We start from the raw sequence: 14,982 nt of genomic DNA, 5'->3' as shown, positions 1-14,982 counted from the left end.
AAAAACATTTACATTGTATCTGTTTCAAACGTTTGCCTTGCGATGACATGTGACATCTGCGTATATACGATCAGATGTCACATGTTGCGATTATAGATTATGGCTCTAGTGATTCGATGAATTACTCCATTAAGATGGATGAATGCCACCAGTAATACTTTTAATACAAAAGGTATCGATCCCGAATTCTTTGGTAGCTGGTGCGTTATCTTTTAGTTTCTTATTTACTTTGTGTATCAACCTGCTGCGCCTTTAGGAGGGAATCCAAGTTGCTAAACATTTGGTACAAATGGTGTATGAGTTCTTCTCTTGGCACAATGGTGATATCCTGCAAGTGATTTTACGACTATCTGTACACTTACCTCTTTTGTTAAGATATCTGAATCATGACCCTTGGTGATAACATTGATCCACGGCCTATGTGGGAACCTAGATTCTAGAGAGCGGTATAGTTGTATTTGTTCATTCAGTTTCTGTGACGTGTCGAAGCAAAAAATGACTCCCGATGGTAAGTCCTTGAGTGCAGCGTACTGTGAGCAATGTATATTATTAACTTTAAACTAACTGTTAATCTCTCATATGGGTTGATTTTAGGTGTATTCCTCCACAGGAGTGGTGGCACGTCTAATATCTGTCCTTCTCCCGTAAAGTTTTCAAGTCTATAATGCACCTCTCCTACTGCAACAGACTTTGTACTGAACTTGTAGTCTGCGACTTTAACTTCTCCTTGGCATCTTTGTACCGTGGGTTCTACATTTTCCTGCCACTTCAGTCCCAGGACGTCTGATATGAGGCCTATAGTTTCTGGTAGGTCTTCCTTTAGGTCTATCTGATTGATCTTTTGAACCGGTGCTTTGCATATATCGAGGAATAGAGTACTCTTTCCAACATTGGGACAGCCTATTATAGTTACGATTGGTTTTTTAATGTCCAATACCGGTAGTTTTCTAAAGTGTTTGGCGAACATTCGGTACAGATCTATATATGTTTCTGCTTCTTTATAGAATTCATCGAGCTGGAGTATAAACGCCTTTGCCATAACGAATGCTTCTCTACATTTTCTTACATGTCCTATTTTTGAATTAAAATTGTTTGCTCTATTTATTATATTTACTTTATATTGTTTCAGTTGTTCCATTAGTTCTTTAAATTCCATCTTAATTTGCTTCGTATGATGTAGTTCGTATATAGAAGTCATAAGCATTTGATACTGGAAGGGGTGTATATACCTTAGCAATTGTTCATAGAACGTGGTAACGTTTTTGATTTGGTGAGTGATGCTATGGGCATACCAATCCACTTTAACTTTTATTTCTCTGATAATTCTCTTTTGTGTATGTTTGCATGGTGTTAGACCATTATACACTCCTGCATAGAGCGGTTTCCCATCGTATACAGGTTCCTCTACTGTATCTACGTTTTTGATTTTGTTTGAATTGCCCATTGCCAGGTCTTGGCGTGATCCTACTTTACCCTTGACATGGGCCTTTGATCTTACTAGTATGCTTGTCGTATCACTAATTTGTGGCACTCGTTTGAACAGTTTTTTAACGAATATTCGTTTAGACAGCATGTTATTGACTTTGTCCTCTGGCCCGTTAAGTTTAAATGGGATTGTTTCATGTGCATCTTTATCATCTTGCTCATTTTTTGGTGTACTATAAGATAATTCTGATATGGTCGATGTTTCATTATGGGCCCCGAAATCTTTTACTGCCCCCGTCTCTCTTGAAGTATCAATATTATCATCAGATATACCATCTGAATCTATACTGTCCTCAATTGATTCATCAAATTCAACGTTAGAAAGTTGTTTTGTTGTCATATCTCTGCAATCAGATGCGCCAATGCTTGTATCACGATCTTTGTCTATTAGATTCGTGTCATTCTGCTCCTTATTACTGTTTATTTCGGCATCATTTCTCGTTTCCCGGTTATCGCCATCAAATGCTTCATTGTTGTATTCTGGGTTTTCCGTTATAGAAAACACTCTACATTCTGTGTGATATTTTAAGTTTCTTTCAGATGTTCCTCCTTCCGAGCATACATTATTTCCTATATTCGCCACGAGTGTGGAATATTTATGCCATTGTGATTGTATGGCATATCCTTTGGCTGTTGGAAGACAAATCAAAATGTAAATCGCCGTTATTAGTGCAATGCTCTTGTGGAAGGTTACACACCTCCTGGTTGTGAATGTAACTTTTCCTAAATACAGTGACCTTTTGGCACGTAGGCCACTCTCTGTATACCCTAAAATTCTTTTATGCATATAATGTGCCCACGATCATTTCTGTCTACTGTTTTGTTCTGTGTAGGTTTTATACTGCCTTCAAGAATCATTGTTGGAACAGGCTTTTTTTGCCCTGTGCTGTTTTTACATTTTATTAAAAACGTTTTATCGCACATATTTATATCATCTATATTAGTTTAACATATGTTATGTTGTTTACTGATTTACGATGAAATCTCTGCAGCCCGTTGGTCGCGGTGTAGCTGACGGCACATTGCTGTCTATCATTAATGCGTACGAATCTACTGATTGGCACGGTGTTGCTCAGCATAATGTTGGTAATTTTAGTTCGAAGGATGATGTAAAAGTTATGAGTTCGGCTAAATTGCTTCGAGAGGGCAAGGAGTTACTTAACGTTCTTTCTCGTGCCTATTCTCGTTACACTTGTGCGAACGACTCGCAGAAGGCTTGGATGCGCACTGCTGCTAAGGATGTATTTTTACCTCTAGGTATGTTTTTTTATGTATCGATTAAGTCTTGCAGAAAAGAAATCGGTTGCTACTTTAACTGACTCATTGGATTCTATGGCTGTCCTGGCTTCTGAATGCTGTCCTCTGAATTACAAGTTTATAACTTCCCTGTTTAACATGTGTCAAAACAGTGCTTTGCGGGTGATGATGTCAGCTGTTGAGCGTATGCATGCTGTATTTATGGAGGTACTGCCAAATCGCAAGTTACGTTACATTGATCAACTCGACACTTCTTGTGTTACCTTTTTAAGTTACCATTTATCTTTATGGGAGAAGAATGGTGCATCGACTTGGGATTCATTGGATCCAAACGCTCGTTTAGTTCTTCATGCTGTTAGTTTTGAGGACTTTTTCAAAGGGGCATACGCCGCTTATATTCAGGTTAGTTATGCCGTTTGGTATATTGACATTGTTTTAGTTGGTAAAAGATCAGCTTGAGGGTGGTGTATTTTTTGTCCAGCGTCGTATGCTGCAGTATGTTTTTGAGATGTTGGCTAAGAAGCCTGAGCAAGAGGGTTTGTTGTTGGACATCCTTGTGACCACCCTATTTAATGGTGACAGCAAGTTATCTTCTATAGCGTCTACTAAGCTAACTGCTCTTCTTGAGTGCCATTCGGGTATGAAAGGGGTTGTTGTTAACCGATTTGGTACCCTTTTACTGGGTTTACTTAGTAAGGTCAAATGTGGATTTACTGTTGATAAATCCAAGTCTACCTCCAAGAGAAAGAGGCGTGGCATTCGATCTTCTGTATGTAAGTAATATCTTATCTATTGTTCAATTATTCGTAGCTCCCGAATGGATTCCAACTTTACAAAGCGTGCATCGTGGTTTGCAATTTTTATCTTCAATAGCCTTTACTCGCAAGGACACCAAGGCCACTGCTGGAGCTATAAAGTGTTACATTTCAGTATTATCTTTCATTTTTGCTACAAAACCGGATGCCAATAATAGCCGCAAATCAACTCCTGTCTATGAACTTGAGGAGTTTTCACGTATAATACGTTGTATTTCCTCTGGTCTCGAGCGTTGCGTTACTTTGCTGCGCAATAGTGATTCCCAGTTTGATCTATCTGACTATATATCGGGGGATAGTAGTTCAGGGGCTAATTTGGAATGTACCATCAACAGCTTGTACAATGCCGCTGGGAATCCTGTTTCTCTCAAGACAAACATAGCATTGTTATCTTTACTATCCAAGATACATTCATCTGAGTTAGTTTCTTTATGGTTTTTATATGTTTATTTAGACCTCGGTTTTACAATTTGCTTTACGATCGCATTCTAGATCTTCGCATATATGAGGCTGAGAACCGGCGTTATTTTTTATCGCTGGTTACTAGGTTTATAACACATGTCGATGATATTTCCATTATTGCTGCATTTGTAAAGCGTTTGCTACAGGTATGGTTTCGTAAATGTATTATAAGGACATTAGGTTGGTCTTTGTTTGGACAGTACATCAGTTGGAACTGTCATCGTTCGTATATGCCGCCTTGCCATGTCTTCCAAACGTGATTTGCACGCTATGTTAAACTCCTCTAGTGACATTAGTGGTTTCGGTATGAAAGGCAAACCTACATTCCAGGGGGTATGTTATAGTGTAGTCAGATATAGTTATTCAGGCTGATAAATCCCACCTCTGGGAATATTACTTGCAACGTCTATACTACCACCCAACTGTATCTGAAGAGAGCATGCTGTTACCACAAGCTTTGCCTAATAATATGGTCGATTTCGAGGTCCCCAGTCTATTTGAAGAGTTAGGTGCGGCTTCTGGCCAGCTTAGTGGCGAAGGTTTTGAATACACTCAACGTGCTTATTGGACTGCCGGTCGTAAGGCACTGCCGCATCAGTTAATATTCAAGTTATTTAACGACTATCGGTCTTTGTACGACACACCCCCTCCGGCGCGTAAAGCTAGTGATTATGAGGAGCGTGAAATTTTGTCTGGCAGTGAAGACGAGGAACATGTCGGTGACGATGATTCGCTATATAGTGATGATGAATCTGTTTATGGCGATAAGGACGCTTTGGCGGGACCGCAAATCGACTCTGATGGGATGGACTCAGACGACGACATTGATGAAGTTATTTCTGATGACGATAGTGATATATCTGATGATTCCGAATACATGAGCGATGTGGAAGATGATATGGCTTCTGACCAAGATTTATCTGATTCAGATGAGTCTACGGGAGAGTTTTCATCTGGGTCGTCGGACATTGAAGATGGAATGTTATCATCAGGGGATTCCACCGATTCTGATACTTCGTCCGGTACATCGGAAGATGTAGAGCCACTGGGCAAGTCTAAATACAGGACAGAAACTAAAGCCATTGCTAAATTGGAACCAATTAAAGGTGCGAAAACACATGGACCTGGAAAGGAGACATCGCGAAAGAAACAAGGTCAAGTTAAATTAGCCGTTACTGCTACGCCCACCAAAAAGTCCAAGGTCAAGCCATCACAAGGCTCTAAGGACCCTACTGTGGCTCGCTCAGGTGAACCCGGCAGAGCCAAATCATCTCTAGCAAGTTCATCAGACGAACTGATAATGGAACCGGGCGATACTGGAGGCAAAGCGAAGGGACGCAAGGCATCTGGGAAGCCGGACGCCTCTGTGGCTACCAAATCAACTCGTCCCAGCAAGGAAGTTAAACCAGGCAAAAAACGTGATGATAAGCGTAAGGAGCACCGCCATGACCCCTTGAGCGACATGGACTCGGAAGGCGGTATGTTTTTTCAATGTCATGGCTACATCTGTTACAGAACCTAAGAGGCGCAAAAAGATATCGCAATTGATCGAGAAGGCTACTAAAGGCAGCTTTGCTGACATTTCAGGTATGTTATCCAATCCATATAATGACATTTACCCAGATATTCCGGGAGTTGAGGAATTTTTATAAACGTATGTGTACAAAGGGTTAATGGCGCATTGGCCGCGATTATTGCGGAATTAAACTCCTATATGATTTTTACCCTTTATTTTGACTCATATCGACGTTAATATCTGTTGAAGGTCGTTGACTACTGCATATTTCATGGGGGAATACATTGTTATATGACATGTCAATACTACCTTTCTGTAGATACATATGTTGCATTTTCGGAGTGCTGCATTGATTGCTTTTCAAAATGGCTTCTTTTGCGCTTGAGAAATCTTCGGCATACCAGTCCCTTCTTTCTCTTGGACGTTCTGCCGACAGCGTCGATTTGGCTGCGCTTCTGCGTGACCGTAGTCGTTGCGATCGTCTAATTAAAGCCATTGAAGGTGTGTGATTCTATGTGTGTAGTTATTGTACGAAGGCGTTACTCTCGACCTTTCTAGACAGCTGGTTGACATTCCTACTTTGGAAAAGTTGTTGGCACTGGCTCGCGAGGCTGGTTTGGAGTCCAAGATTGCTGACTTCTTTGGGGGTGTTGCCATAAACGGCACTGAGGGCAGAGCTGTGCTTCATATGGCTCTTCGCGCAAACCGCGATGAAAAGTTCACTGTGGATGGTGTCAACGTAACTCAGGATGTATACACCACTCTTGACAGTATACGTGCGTTTGCTGATGGTGTTCGTAGTGGGAAGATTCTAGCTTCTGATGGGAAGCCATTTGATTCGGTGCTTTGCATTGGTATTGGTGGTTCCTACCTCGGTACCGCGTTCGCTGCACAGGCCTTTATGGCATCTGGGTCAGCACGAACGGCTTGTGCAGGTCGTAAGATCCGCTTCCTTGCTAATGTAGACCCGGCTGGGTTTCGTATAGCTGTTGATGGTTTGGATGCTAACCGTACTATGGTAAGTATTCTATATGTCGTTCCTGTGTGTTCCACGTTGGCGCATGGTGTCATACGTTTTTTTCCACAGGTACACTAATGGTTGTTGCGTTTTGTATGCAGCATTTCAATTGCTGCTATACCACTCATCAATCTACATGTTGCGATCTACACCTCATTGCTGTTTTGTTGATTCATTCATTTGCATTTTCATTTATTAGTTACCTGTGTTCTGTGATTTATCTGCGCTGAACATCGAGTTTATATAACAGCATTCATATTGTGCTTCATTGAGTTGATATACTGCGGTTCATTTTCTCCAGGCCATAGTTATCTCGAAGACTTTCACTACTGCTGAGACTCTGAGGAACGCTGGAATGGTGCGTGCTTGGTTGAAGGAAAACATTCATGATCCGTCTAAGTTCGGTAGGTTTCTTTTCGCAGAGATGCATTGTCACAGGCAAGCACATGTGTGCTGTGAGCACCAACCTCAAGCTTACTAAAGAGTTTGGCATTGAAGACTCGCAGGTATTCGGTTTCTGGGATTGGGTGGTATGTTACATTTGTGTGGGTTAACTATTATACAGGGTGGTCGTTTTAGTGTTTCATCTGCTGTGGGCATTTTGCCCTTGGCAATTCACTTTGGTTTTGATGTGGTTGAGAAATTTTTGGCTGGAGCTCGTTTTATGGATGAACACTTTAGATCTACTCCTCTTGAGGACAATATGCCTGTATTGATGGCACTTTGCAGTTTCTACAATGCCTCTGTTCTCGGGTTAAACTGTGTAGCACTGCTTCCATATAGCGAGGATTTGAGTTTGTTCCCTCGTTACGTCCAGCAGTTGTGTATGGAGAGTAACGGGAAGTCAGTACGCATGGACGGTGTCCGCCTTTCATTTGACGCCGGTGAGATATACTTCGGTGAGAGTGGTACTAACGGTCAGCACAGTTTCTACCAGCTGTTGCACCAGGGTCGTGTGGTTCCTTCTGAGTTCATTGGGTACATTCGTAGTGACAATGGTGACAGGGTTGATGGTGGCGTTACTTCCCATCAAGAGCTCATGGCTAACTTTTTTGCACAGCCTGATGCTTTGGCTTATGGTCGCACTCCAGCACAGCTGGAGGCTGCTGGGTGCCCTGCTAACCTGATACAGCACAAGCTATGTCCCGGCAACAGGCCTTCCATGGTAATGTTGTTCGATGAGGCGTCTCCATTTGCACTGGGTGCTCTTGTAGCGCTTTATGAGCACCGTGTGGCTGTCCAAGGTTTCCTTTGGGGCATTAATTCATTTGATCAGATGGGTGTCGAGCTGGGAAAGGCACTGGCTGGCGACATACGCAACCTCTTCAAGTCTGGTCACCATGATTGGCCTTCTGCTGTAAAAGAGGGTCAAATATCCTATTCTACTACGCGTCTACTGGCAAAATTTGCCCAGTAATTTCCATTACTTTACATAAACCTACTTGTCTAAATTGGACCTAATTTTATACAACATTTGTTGAGTGTAAAAGTGTTTATGTGATAAAGATGCTGGCAATTTGCGGTAGCACCTTGTTGGTGTACTTGTGCCAGAGACTACCCTCAAGAGGGGTGAGAATGCTCCTGTGCGGTAGGCTGAGTGTTGGCAGATACACTGCATACTTGTTCGGGGCCATATCCCATAGCGCAGTTAGAAGGACTTCATTGTAAAGCAGCTTGGGGCTAGCAGCCAAACGAGATAGCAGCTTCTTCGAAGACTTGTCCTCAATTTGTGAGAACAGCATCTTGAAGAACTCGAGGTCGTCAAATGTGAAGTACCTCTTGCACAAGTCCTCATTGCTTTCACCATTAACGGGTTCGTACGGTTTACCGGTAAACATGGCCAGGTGCTGCGTCTTCTTAATCAAGGACGCCACTGTGGCGTAAAAGCTCTCCATCAGTTTGGCCATGATACAATCCTTATCAAACGAACCAGAGCTTTCAACATCACTGTCTGACTCATCATCACTACCGACCTGCGTAAAATCACATTTAGAAAGCATATCCCAAATTGAATGAGGTTCACCTGTATCCTTCTCAGCATACTTAATAAAGCTCTTGACCATCTTGCCGGCCACGCGATGACGTGGCATCAGCAGCGATGTACGCGGTGCAACCAAAAAGTCTCCAGAGAGGTTACCATAGACAACCACATTCTTGAACTTTTTCATTCCATCCATGGACTCACGACTAGCGAGGAATAACAAATCGACAGAATCATTATCCAGCTCGTCCACAGTCTTGGATCCAACAAGACCTACAATTTTGCGGAACGCCGCATTATTCTCGTAGATACCAGCATGAGGTGAAGCCACACTCATGTAATTGCACCAAATGATCTCGGGTACCTCACGAGGGTTTTCATCCTCTGCACCATCTTGCTTGATTGTAGAATCCTCACCAGTACTACCGCTGGCACTTGAGTACTTCGGGTAATGGTGAATGCCGGGTGTTTTACGTGAGTAAAAAAAGTACCAATGACGCAAAATAACACCACCAAAAGAATGGCCAATAATGCTCAGTTTGATCTTACGCGGAATCTTTGAGAAAAGTTCCAAGAGCTCCGTACCTATTGTCTTAACTACAAGTTCCAATCCAACCAAACTCTTACCAGCAATTTTGTGAGGGAAGTAGATGAACAGATGTGGATAAACTTCAAGAAGCGATTGTGCGATAAAAGCCATACAAAGGGGGTCAGCAACTACACCGTGCATCAAGACCACATAGTGACTGATATGATCAGGACCCATACAAGATTCACAGTGGCAAGAACGCTCGATCGAAAAAAAGCACAAACACTCCTGACACATCCGAATAGAAGGAGGCATGGAAAACAAATCAAATTGCATTTCCTTACTGTTCTCCATGTTAATAGGAATGTCGACCAAAGTCTTGCCTAAAAACTTGAAAATCTCCACCACTTTTGAGGAAAACAATGTTGCCAATGCTTGAGCTCTATTCTTTTCCTTGACCACCTGGTCACTGACTACCTGCCAATATTCCTTGGCCGAATGTTTAGCCTTCATTTCGTCAACGTGGATAACTTCACCAGCAAAGCAGGATTTGTCAGACACTGCACGTTTGCAGTGGTAGCAAAGAATGCGAGTGATTTGAGCACTGTCCTCCATTGTAACAATTGTACGAACCACTTAAAATAGCACCGTGCTGATCTGTAAAATAAAGGTTCCTACCACACATTCAGCGTATAGGGACCTGGATTGAATGTATTGTTGGAAGGATTAATTTCTCTCTCCAAGTGAATGAGGGAGCTCTCCGTATAGTTAGTAAGAAACTATGCCATTTGACAATACCAAAGTCCCTTAGAAGAGATAAAACGTAGATATTACAGCTTGTCGGTATAAAATAAATAGTGTTTTTATGAAACACACCTTGAAAAGTACCTCGTAAATATGATGGAATATTGAGCGTAGCCAACAGATTATGACTGTAATAGTTGATACATGTACAAAATTGTGTAGTAGGATTCTACAATGTACAGGAGAGTGTTAGTATAAAGCTATTTACATTGAATAGTAGACACACCTATTGTGTGATCGACAGGCCCAGTAGGAAAAATAGCGGACACACAAGAACGATTTTGTCAAATTCAAGGGTTCCACCGGCCTAATGCAAGTATATGGAATGAGTCATGGGTACAGAACACCAGATTTACGACATATATATAGGGCCTCTTCTCACTCAGCCGAGTAAACCCCAGCTATGGGGAATAACGACTCATTTAAAAGGCACACACTGGATTCCATAGCAAAAACACTTAAGCAGAGGTTCAAAAATGCGCAAAAGGCACCAGATGTGTGGAAGGTGCCGTACTCAATGTGTGTCAGACGTCACCCACACCGCCAACACGGTAGATTCTAACCAAACAGTTTCCAGAGCTGAATACTTCCGTAAAATGCTTAAGGTTCACGGGTGTTTGGTCAGATAGGGTCTCATCGCTGTTATGTAGCCCGTGGTGGCATAGCTTGTACAAAAGACTGTGTTCCCAATTGCCGTGCCTGTTTTTCTGTTTAAAAAACGACTCGTGTACTTGTGGGAATTGAGTGGAAGCTATCTTGATCATCCATCTAAACTTGGAGAGGTCGTCCATCGGATACCGCACAAGGCCGCCGTAGACAACCATTACATAATCAACATTTAAAGCGCGTAACATCTTGTATGCCTCCGCTTCGTCAGAACTAAATACCTATGGCCAACATTAACGCTCTGCCTGTGTGCCTACCATACCGGTAATTGCAATTTGTAAGTAATCTGACGTGTTGTTGTCCGTAACCACAGCACGATCGGTCATCTGCCGCAATTCATATCCATAGTCCCACCATGCCAATATGACGGAGTCGGTGCTGGTGTTATAGCGTATCCATGTGTAAGCATCACGAAAGTCGTCCTTGCTTATGTGGCCGCGCTTAGGGTCATTCCAGGATGGTAGAATGCTAGGTTGAGAATAGACGTTAGAAGCCATCCATGTAACATGGAATATGTGCGATACCATAAGTACGCCTACAAAAGACAACGCAACTACACGCATTAACATTTTCTGAACATTTTTGTTAGCAAAAAAAGAGACATACTCTTCGATCTCTTGATAGCCTTTCTATTACGAAACTCATACCGAGACCACTAAGAATGGCAACACCCGGAGCGAACAAAACTTCCAAGCGTATCATGGCACTAGTGAAGTATGCAGTGATAATCCCGTAGATCAACAAAGCCATAGAACCAATGTCCAATTTGTACATCACACATACATAGATGCCAATAGGTACGAACAACAAGGCTACCCAAAAGTCAGATACGAAGTCAAACCTACGCGTTATAAGTTCTGGTTCTAAACAGCCTACCATTTTGTCGGTTGGTGCTCAGAAATAGATGCCACTAAGGGATTACTACCATCCATCTTATATGGATTTATCAAAGTTTGGAGACGGCCCATGAGAGGTGATTTGCCCTTGGTGAATTTCCCTAGCAAAATCACCCACATACACGCTAAAAAGAGGGACAATGCCATAGTATAGTCTATTAAACAAAGAATATTAGCAGCAACGCCGTTTTGGCAACCACAAGGGGCTGACGTTTCATCATGAGAATGCAACTTATCTGATAGAGTCCTGAACGGTGAAAAACGTAGTAATTCTTTCTTAGACCTATTACGTGCTAGGTTATGCCATGCCAGACGCATCAGACAAAGGGCGAATACCACATGAGGACCTTTCATCTCTAAGGAGCCAATGATGGAATGCGATACAACTGGAATAGAGAAGCACAATGGCAATGTGAGAGTGTAGTAGACGAGATACACCATAATAGCGTTCTTAAAATCAAAATCTAAAAGTATAGCGCCCACAGTGAAACACGCAATTGCATTGATGATGAATATGTAACCACCCCAAGACGATGCCAGCAGAAACGTGAGTATGGCACTAACAAGAGACCACAATAGCTTCCCGGTACGTACAGCACGCAGCCATGTATCACATGCGAAAACAACTAAACTAATGGCTATTGCCTCATAGTCATAAATCCCTGTCTGTGTATTTGACCAATATATATTTCTCACCTGCAGAAGTGCGAGATAGCATTGCGGGCATTGTAGTTATGAAAAACGAACTTGCTACGGCTGCATTGTCACTTCCGGACAAATTATATGCAAAAAAATATATTGCAAAAACACTGACGACGCTAAATGCAGGAGGAAGCAGCACGCAAATGGTCTTGAGGTCAGGGTCAAAACCAATATATCTCAGGAAAACATATATTCCGTATGTAAGAAACATTAGGCCATAGTACACCGTTCTGCCGACATGCCGTCCATGTGGGTACCAACTGCCTATAGACAATAAACTTCATCGGATGTTCCATACCGTAGTCAACATATTGAAGGAATTGCCGAATACCGTGCTTAACGATGTACTCCGTGCAACGATAGTTGAAATAGGAATCATAGTCATATAATATAATTCCATTCTTAACGACAGAAAATGTGCGAATAATAAAACCATGTAATGCTATTAGGGCTAGGATCGTCCGGGAGCCTACGTCCCAGGGAAGGCCACCTTTGTAGCTATGTGCCTTATCCATAACAATATGGAACAAATATGATCCATCACTATGTGTGATACAGTGTATATCATTTAAGCCATATGAACGCATAAGCAAATAAATACTAACTATACAATGTTTCACCTAGTATAAGTAGACACCGCAGTGAGTTAGAGCTATACAACACGTTGTATACAGCATTTATTGCTGTATACAAGTAATATCCGATCAATATTACATTTTATACTTCCTTATGTTAATATATTCGTATTGCACATAGGAACTAGGGCGAGAGATTCCGCAGGCTCGATGGGTCAGAGGGTAAGCGTATGCACAATTTACGGGGTTTGAACAGATGTGCAATCTGGATTACAATATTAAAACATGTGTATTATTTAACAACACTTGAGCAATGAAATGTACTACTAAGGGTCTCTTGTGTAAGGTTTACTTGTATTGTGTAAATGTGCATCCTAAATCATAACGACTAGTGGGATTCGAGTAACAAGAGCACAAATTGCATGTGAAATACAAGAATATTCACAATGGGAACAGTAAAACTACTTGAGTACCCAGTCTATGCGGTAAGTACAGTTTGTTTCTCTTCCTATCCATACAGCTTGCCACGGATGGACAATATTTGGTTACTTCCGGAGGAGGAGGTGGCGAAGAGTATGGAATTAGTGACCGTGTGGTAGGTATAAATACAAAGGGTGATGATTTCTAATAGGAATTTTATACCATATCGGATCTCGGAAGAAGAGCTGAACTGTTCCAGAAAGGGAGCCTCGTAGATCAAGTAGGCGTGTTGGATTCAGTGGAGTTCATAGATGTGGCAAGTTGTATTTACGTGGTAGAATAAAATGTCACAGCACAATCTATGGATGGGCTCCGTTAGCAATGGAACAGTGTTCTTTTCATACCGACCAAGTAACGGCGTACACGTATATGGAAGAGTACTCATAGCAACGACAAAAATTGAACCACAACAAACTGTGGCACGTTTTTGTCGTGGCAAGAAGATCTTCATTACAGGTAATACGGATGGAACAGTCTGTATGTGGCAACTGTCCAATCGTTTCATGGCCATGATGGACGAACTGGAGAACAACTTAACTGACGCTACTGGTACCTCCCAAGCACATATGGACACGTATGCGCATACAGACGACTTGACTCAGGTGGATAATAGACTGCTGCCATTAACGGTGAGAAACTTCAAGAAAAAACGCACACCAGCTGCCATGTCTGGTGGCAGACAAGCCGAAAGTGACATCGCAGGAAACAATGCAAAACAATCGGGGAATATAGATAATTCCGGTAGCTCAAAGCAAGGTGATTCGCTACGCAACGAACGTAAAAAGGATGATACAAAAAATCGGCAACCGCAGTTGCCAATGAAGGGTTCGTTGGGTGGAAATACTAAAAGAAAGCAAGGTAAACAAGCAAAAAAGAATGCTTCAAAACGTGGCTACAAAAACTCTGAAGTCACAGAAGCTAAGGACGAACATAATCCTGTGAACGACCGTGTCAGCGAAGCACAAGCAGATCGCCACACCGACTCTAACGCACATTGTTCCCGTCATGAAACAAATGACCATCAAAATGTAGCAATTAAAGTAGCTGAATACAAATGTCATGAAAAGGAAGTTACTGATTGTGATATTTGCCATGACGGCAAAATTGCCATTTCTGTATCACAAGATAAAATGGTAATTTATCAAGTCGACCCAAGCAAGATTCTCTTCATACAAAAAAGCTCGATGTTTTTTAAGTTTGCAAGGTTCATCAATAGCAATTGTCAAAATGGATTCTATCAGTTTCTTACCATAGAGTGGAATGCAAAACGCCCCTGCGAATCTCTAGTAGCGATGTGGAGATTCACCGCAGAGGTCAACAAGGCAGTCATGGTCAAGAGCAGCTCATTGGGGCAGAATCCTTGTAGTGCCATGTGTTTAAGCGGAGATGAAATTAACTTCGCACTCGGGTTCGGCACGGGAGATGTGGGTGTCTATGATGTTAGATCACTACAGTGTCTTGTTTACGAACAAAGGCACCAACTACCCGTCACCGACCTAGCATTCCTGGGGGATAAGCTTGTATCCAGCGGAGCGGATTTCTATGTCGTCATCAAAAGCTTCCAAACAAGCTATATAATGACAATACTCACGATAGTCATACCCATCATCGCCTACCTGATATACGTATTAAGATATAGGCAACAATAACTACCTACCCTAACGAAACATCAAATTACCACACTATAAGTATGTATAAATTATATGAAAAGAATGATAGATAACACAGACGTTGGGGAATCTATAGCATGAATGATGGGATACGTCGAGCAATGCTCATCATCAGACAAACCGAAT

General features: G+C 42.0%; 6 protein-coding genes across 6 annotated transcripts; 3 read left to right on the top strand and 3 right to left on the bottom strand.

The window, feature by feature from the left end:
• Positions 1-184: 184 nt before the first annotated feature.
• BBOV_II000270 (Nnucleolar GTP-binding protein 1 (NOG1) family protein) lies at positions 185-2,321 on the bottom strand. Its single transcript, XM_001609506.2, has 3 exons — positions 566-2,321; positions 363-530; positions 185-328 (listed from the first exon to the last, which is right to left on the bottom strand). Exons 1-3 carry the CDS (start codon positions 2,270-2,272, stop codon positions 221-223), a joined length of 1,983 nt encoding a protein of 660 aa, XP_001609556.2. The 5' UTR covers positions 2,273-2,321; the 3' UTR covers positions 185-220.
• A 38-nt stretch (positions 2,322-2,359) lies between these two features.
• Positions 2,360-5,696, top strand: BBOV_II000250 (CBF/Mak21 family protein). The gene is made up of 9 exons (XM_051767649.1): positions 2,360-2,742; positions 2,777-3,144; positions 3,182-3,515; positions 3,553-3,976; positions 4,012-4,165; positions 4,200-4,352; positions 4,387-5,497; positions 5,535-5,606; positions 5,643-5,696. Exons 1-9 carry the CDS (start codon positions 2,463-2,465, stop codon positions 5,669-5,671), a joined length of 2,925 nt encoding a protein of 974 aa, XP_051623088.1. The 5' UTR covers positions 2,360-2,462; the 3' UTR covers positions 5,672-5,696.
• Positions 5,697-5,868: 172 nt separating this feature from the next.
• BBOV_II000240 (putative Glucose-6-phosphate isomerase cytosolic) lies at positions 5,869-8,025 on the top strand. The gene is made up of 5 exons (XM_001609503.1): positions 5,869-6,036; positions 6,072-6,553; positions 6,855-6,957; positions 6,992-7,083; positions 7,119-8,025. Exons 1-5 carry the CDS (start codon positions 5,901-5,903, stop codon positions 7,968-7,970), a joined length of 1,665 nt encoding a protein of 554 aa, XP_001609553.1. The 5' UTR covers positions 5,869-5,900; the 3' UTR covers positions 7,971-8,025.
• Positions 8,020-10,205, bottom strand: BBOV_II000230 (uncharacterized protein). Its single transcript, XM_001609502.2, has one exon. The coding sequence runs from the start codon at positions 9,676-9,678 to the stop codon at positions 8,047-8,049; it is 1,632 nt and encodes a 543-aa protein (XP_001609552.1). The 5' UTR covers positions 9,679-10,205; the 3' UTR covers positions 8,020-8,046.
• Positions 10,206-10,378: 173 nt separating this feature from the next.
• On the bottom strand, positions 10,379-12,845 carry BBOV_II000220 (Oligosaccharyl transferase STT3 subunit family protein). Its single transcript, XM_001609501.2, has 6 exons — positions 12,430-12,845; positions 12,126-12,395; positions 11,410-12,091; positions 11,140-11,374; positions 10,791-11,105; positions 10,379-10,754 (listed from the first exon to the last, which is right to left on the bottom strand). The coding sequence occupies exons 1-6, from the start codon at positions 12,716-12,718 to the stop codon at positions 10,392-10,394; spliced, it is 2,154 nt and encodes a 717-aa protein (XP_001609551.1). The 5' UTR covers positions 12,719-12,845; the 3' UTR covers positions 10,379-10,391.
• Positions 12,846-13,009: 164 nt separating this feature from the next.
• Positions 13,010-14,872, top strand: BBOV_II000210 (WD domain G-beta repeat family protein). The gene is made up of 4 exons (XM_001609500.2): positions 13,010-13,191; positions 13,227-13,301; positions 13,338-13,442; positions 13,480-14,872. The coding sequence occupies exons 1-4, from the start codon at positions 13,153-13,155 to the stop codon at positions 14,833-14,835; spliced, it is 1,575 nt and encodes a 524-aa protein (XP_001609550.1). The 5' UTR covers positions 13,010-13,152; the 3' UTR covers positions 14,836-14,872.
• Positions 14,873-14,982: the final 110 nt, after the last annotated feature.

This window comes from Babesia bovis, chromosome 2 (assembly GCF_000165395.2).
Source record: "Babesia bovis T2Bo chromosome 2, whole genome shotgun sequence".
Lineage (NCBI taxonomy): Eukaryota > Apicomplexa > Aconoidasida > Piroplasmida > Babesiidae > Babesia > Babesia bovis.
The sequence above is the reverse complement of the archived record's forward strand: the minus strand, read 5'-3'. Positions and strand labels throughout refer to the sequence as shown.

What these genes read in the sequence shown, in the direction of transcription:
- BBOV_II000270 (XM_001609506.2), bottom strand. Translation starts at nt 2,272, where the DNA reads ATGCATAAAAGAATTTTAGGGTATACAGAGAGTGGCCTACGTGCCAAA. An exon ending in ACCCATATGAGAGATTAACA is followed by an intron (nt 531 to 565) that starts GTTAGTTTAAAG and finishes CATTGCTCACAG; the next exon opens with TACGCTGCACTCAAGGACTT. An exon ending in CAGATATCTTAACAAAAGAG is followed by an intron (nt 329 to 362) that starts GTAAGTGTACAG and finishes AATCACTTGCAG; the next exon opens with GATATCACCATTGTGCCAAG.
- BBOV_II000240 (XM_001609503.1), top strand. Translation starts at nt 5,901, where the DNA reads ATGGCTTCTTTTGCGCTTGAGAAATCTTCGGCATACCAGTCCCTTCTT. An exon ending in TCTAATTAAAGCCATTGAAG is followed by an intron (nt 6,037 to 6,071) that starts GTGTGTGATTCT and finishes TATTGTACGAAG; the next exon opens with GCGTTACTCTCGACCTTTCT. An exon ending in TCATGATCCGTCTAAGTTCG is followed by an intron (nt 6,958 to 6,991) that starts GTAGGTTTCTTT and finishes GCATTGTCACAG; the next exon opens with GCAAGCACATGTGTGCTGTG.
- BBOV_II000220 (XM_001609501.2), bottom strand. Translation starts at nt 12,718, where the DNA reads ATGCGTTCATATGGCTTAAATGATATACACTGTATCACACATAGTGAT. An exon ending in GCTATCTCGCACTTCTGCAG is followed by an intron (nt 12,092 to 12,125) that starts GTGAGAAATATA and finishes ATACACAGACAG; the next exon opens with GGATTTATGACTATGAGGCA. An exon ending in AAATTGCAATTACCGGTATG is followed by an intron (nt 10,755 to 10,790) that starts GTAGGCACACAG and finishes TGTTGGCCATAG; the next exon opens with GTATTTAGTTCTGACGAAGC.
- BBOV_II000250 (XM_051767649.1), top strand. Translation starts at nt 2,463, where the DNA reads ATGAAATCTCTGCAGCCCGTTGGTCGCGGTGTAGCTGACGGCACATTG. An exon ending in TCCAAGATACATTCATCTGA is followed by an intron (nt 3,977 to 4,011) that starts GTTAGTTTCTTT and finishes ATGTTTATTTAG; the next exon opens with ACCTCGGTTTTACAATTTGC. An exon ending in CGACATGGACTCGGAAGGCG is followed by an intron (nt 5,498 to 5,534) that starts GTATGTTTTTTC and finishes CATCTGTTACAG; the next exon opens with AACCTAAGAGGCGCAAAAAG.
- BBOV_II000210 (XM_001609500.2), top strand. Translation starts at nt 13,153, where the DNA reads ATGGGAACAGTAAAACTACTTGAGTACCCAGTCTATGCG. An exon ending in ATGGAATTAGTGACCGTGTG is followed by an intron (nt 13,302 to 13,337) that starts GTAGGTATAAAT and finishes GATTTCTAATAG; the next exon opens with GAATTTTATACCATATCGGA. An exon ending in CAGTGGAGTTCATAGATGTG is followed by an intron (nt 13,443 to 13,479) that starts GCAAGTTGTATT and finishes AAAATGTCACAG; the next exon opens with CACAATCTATGGATGGGCTC.
- BBOV_II000230 (XM_001609502.2), bottom strand. Translation starts at nt 9,678, where the DNA reads ATGGAGGACAGTGCTCAAATCACTCGCATTCTTTGCTACCACTGCAAA.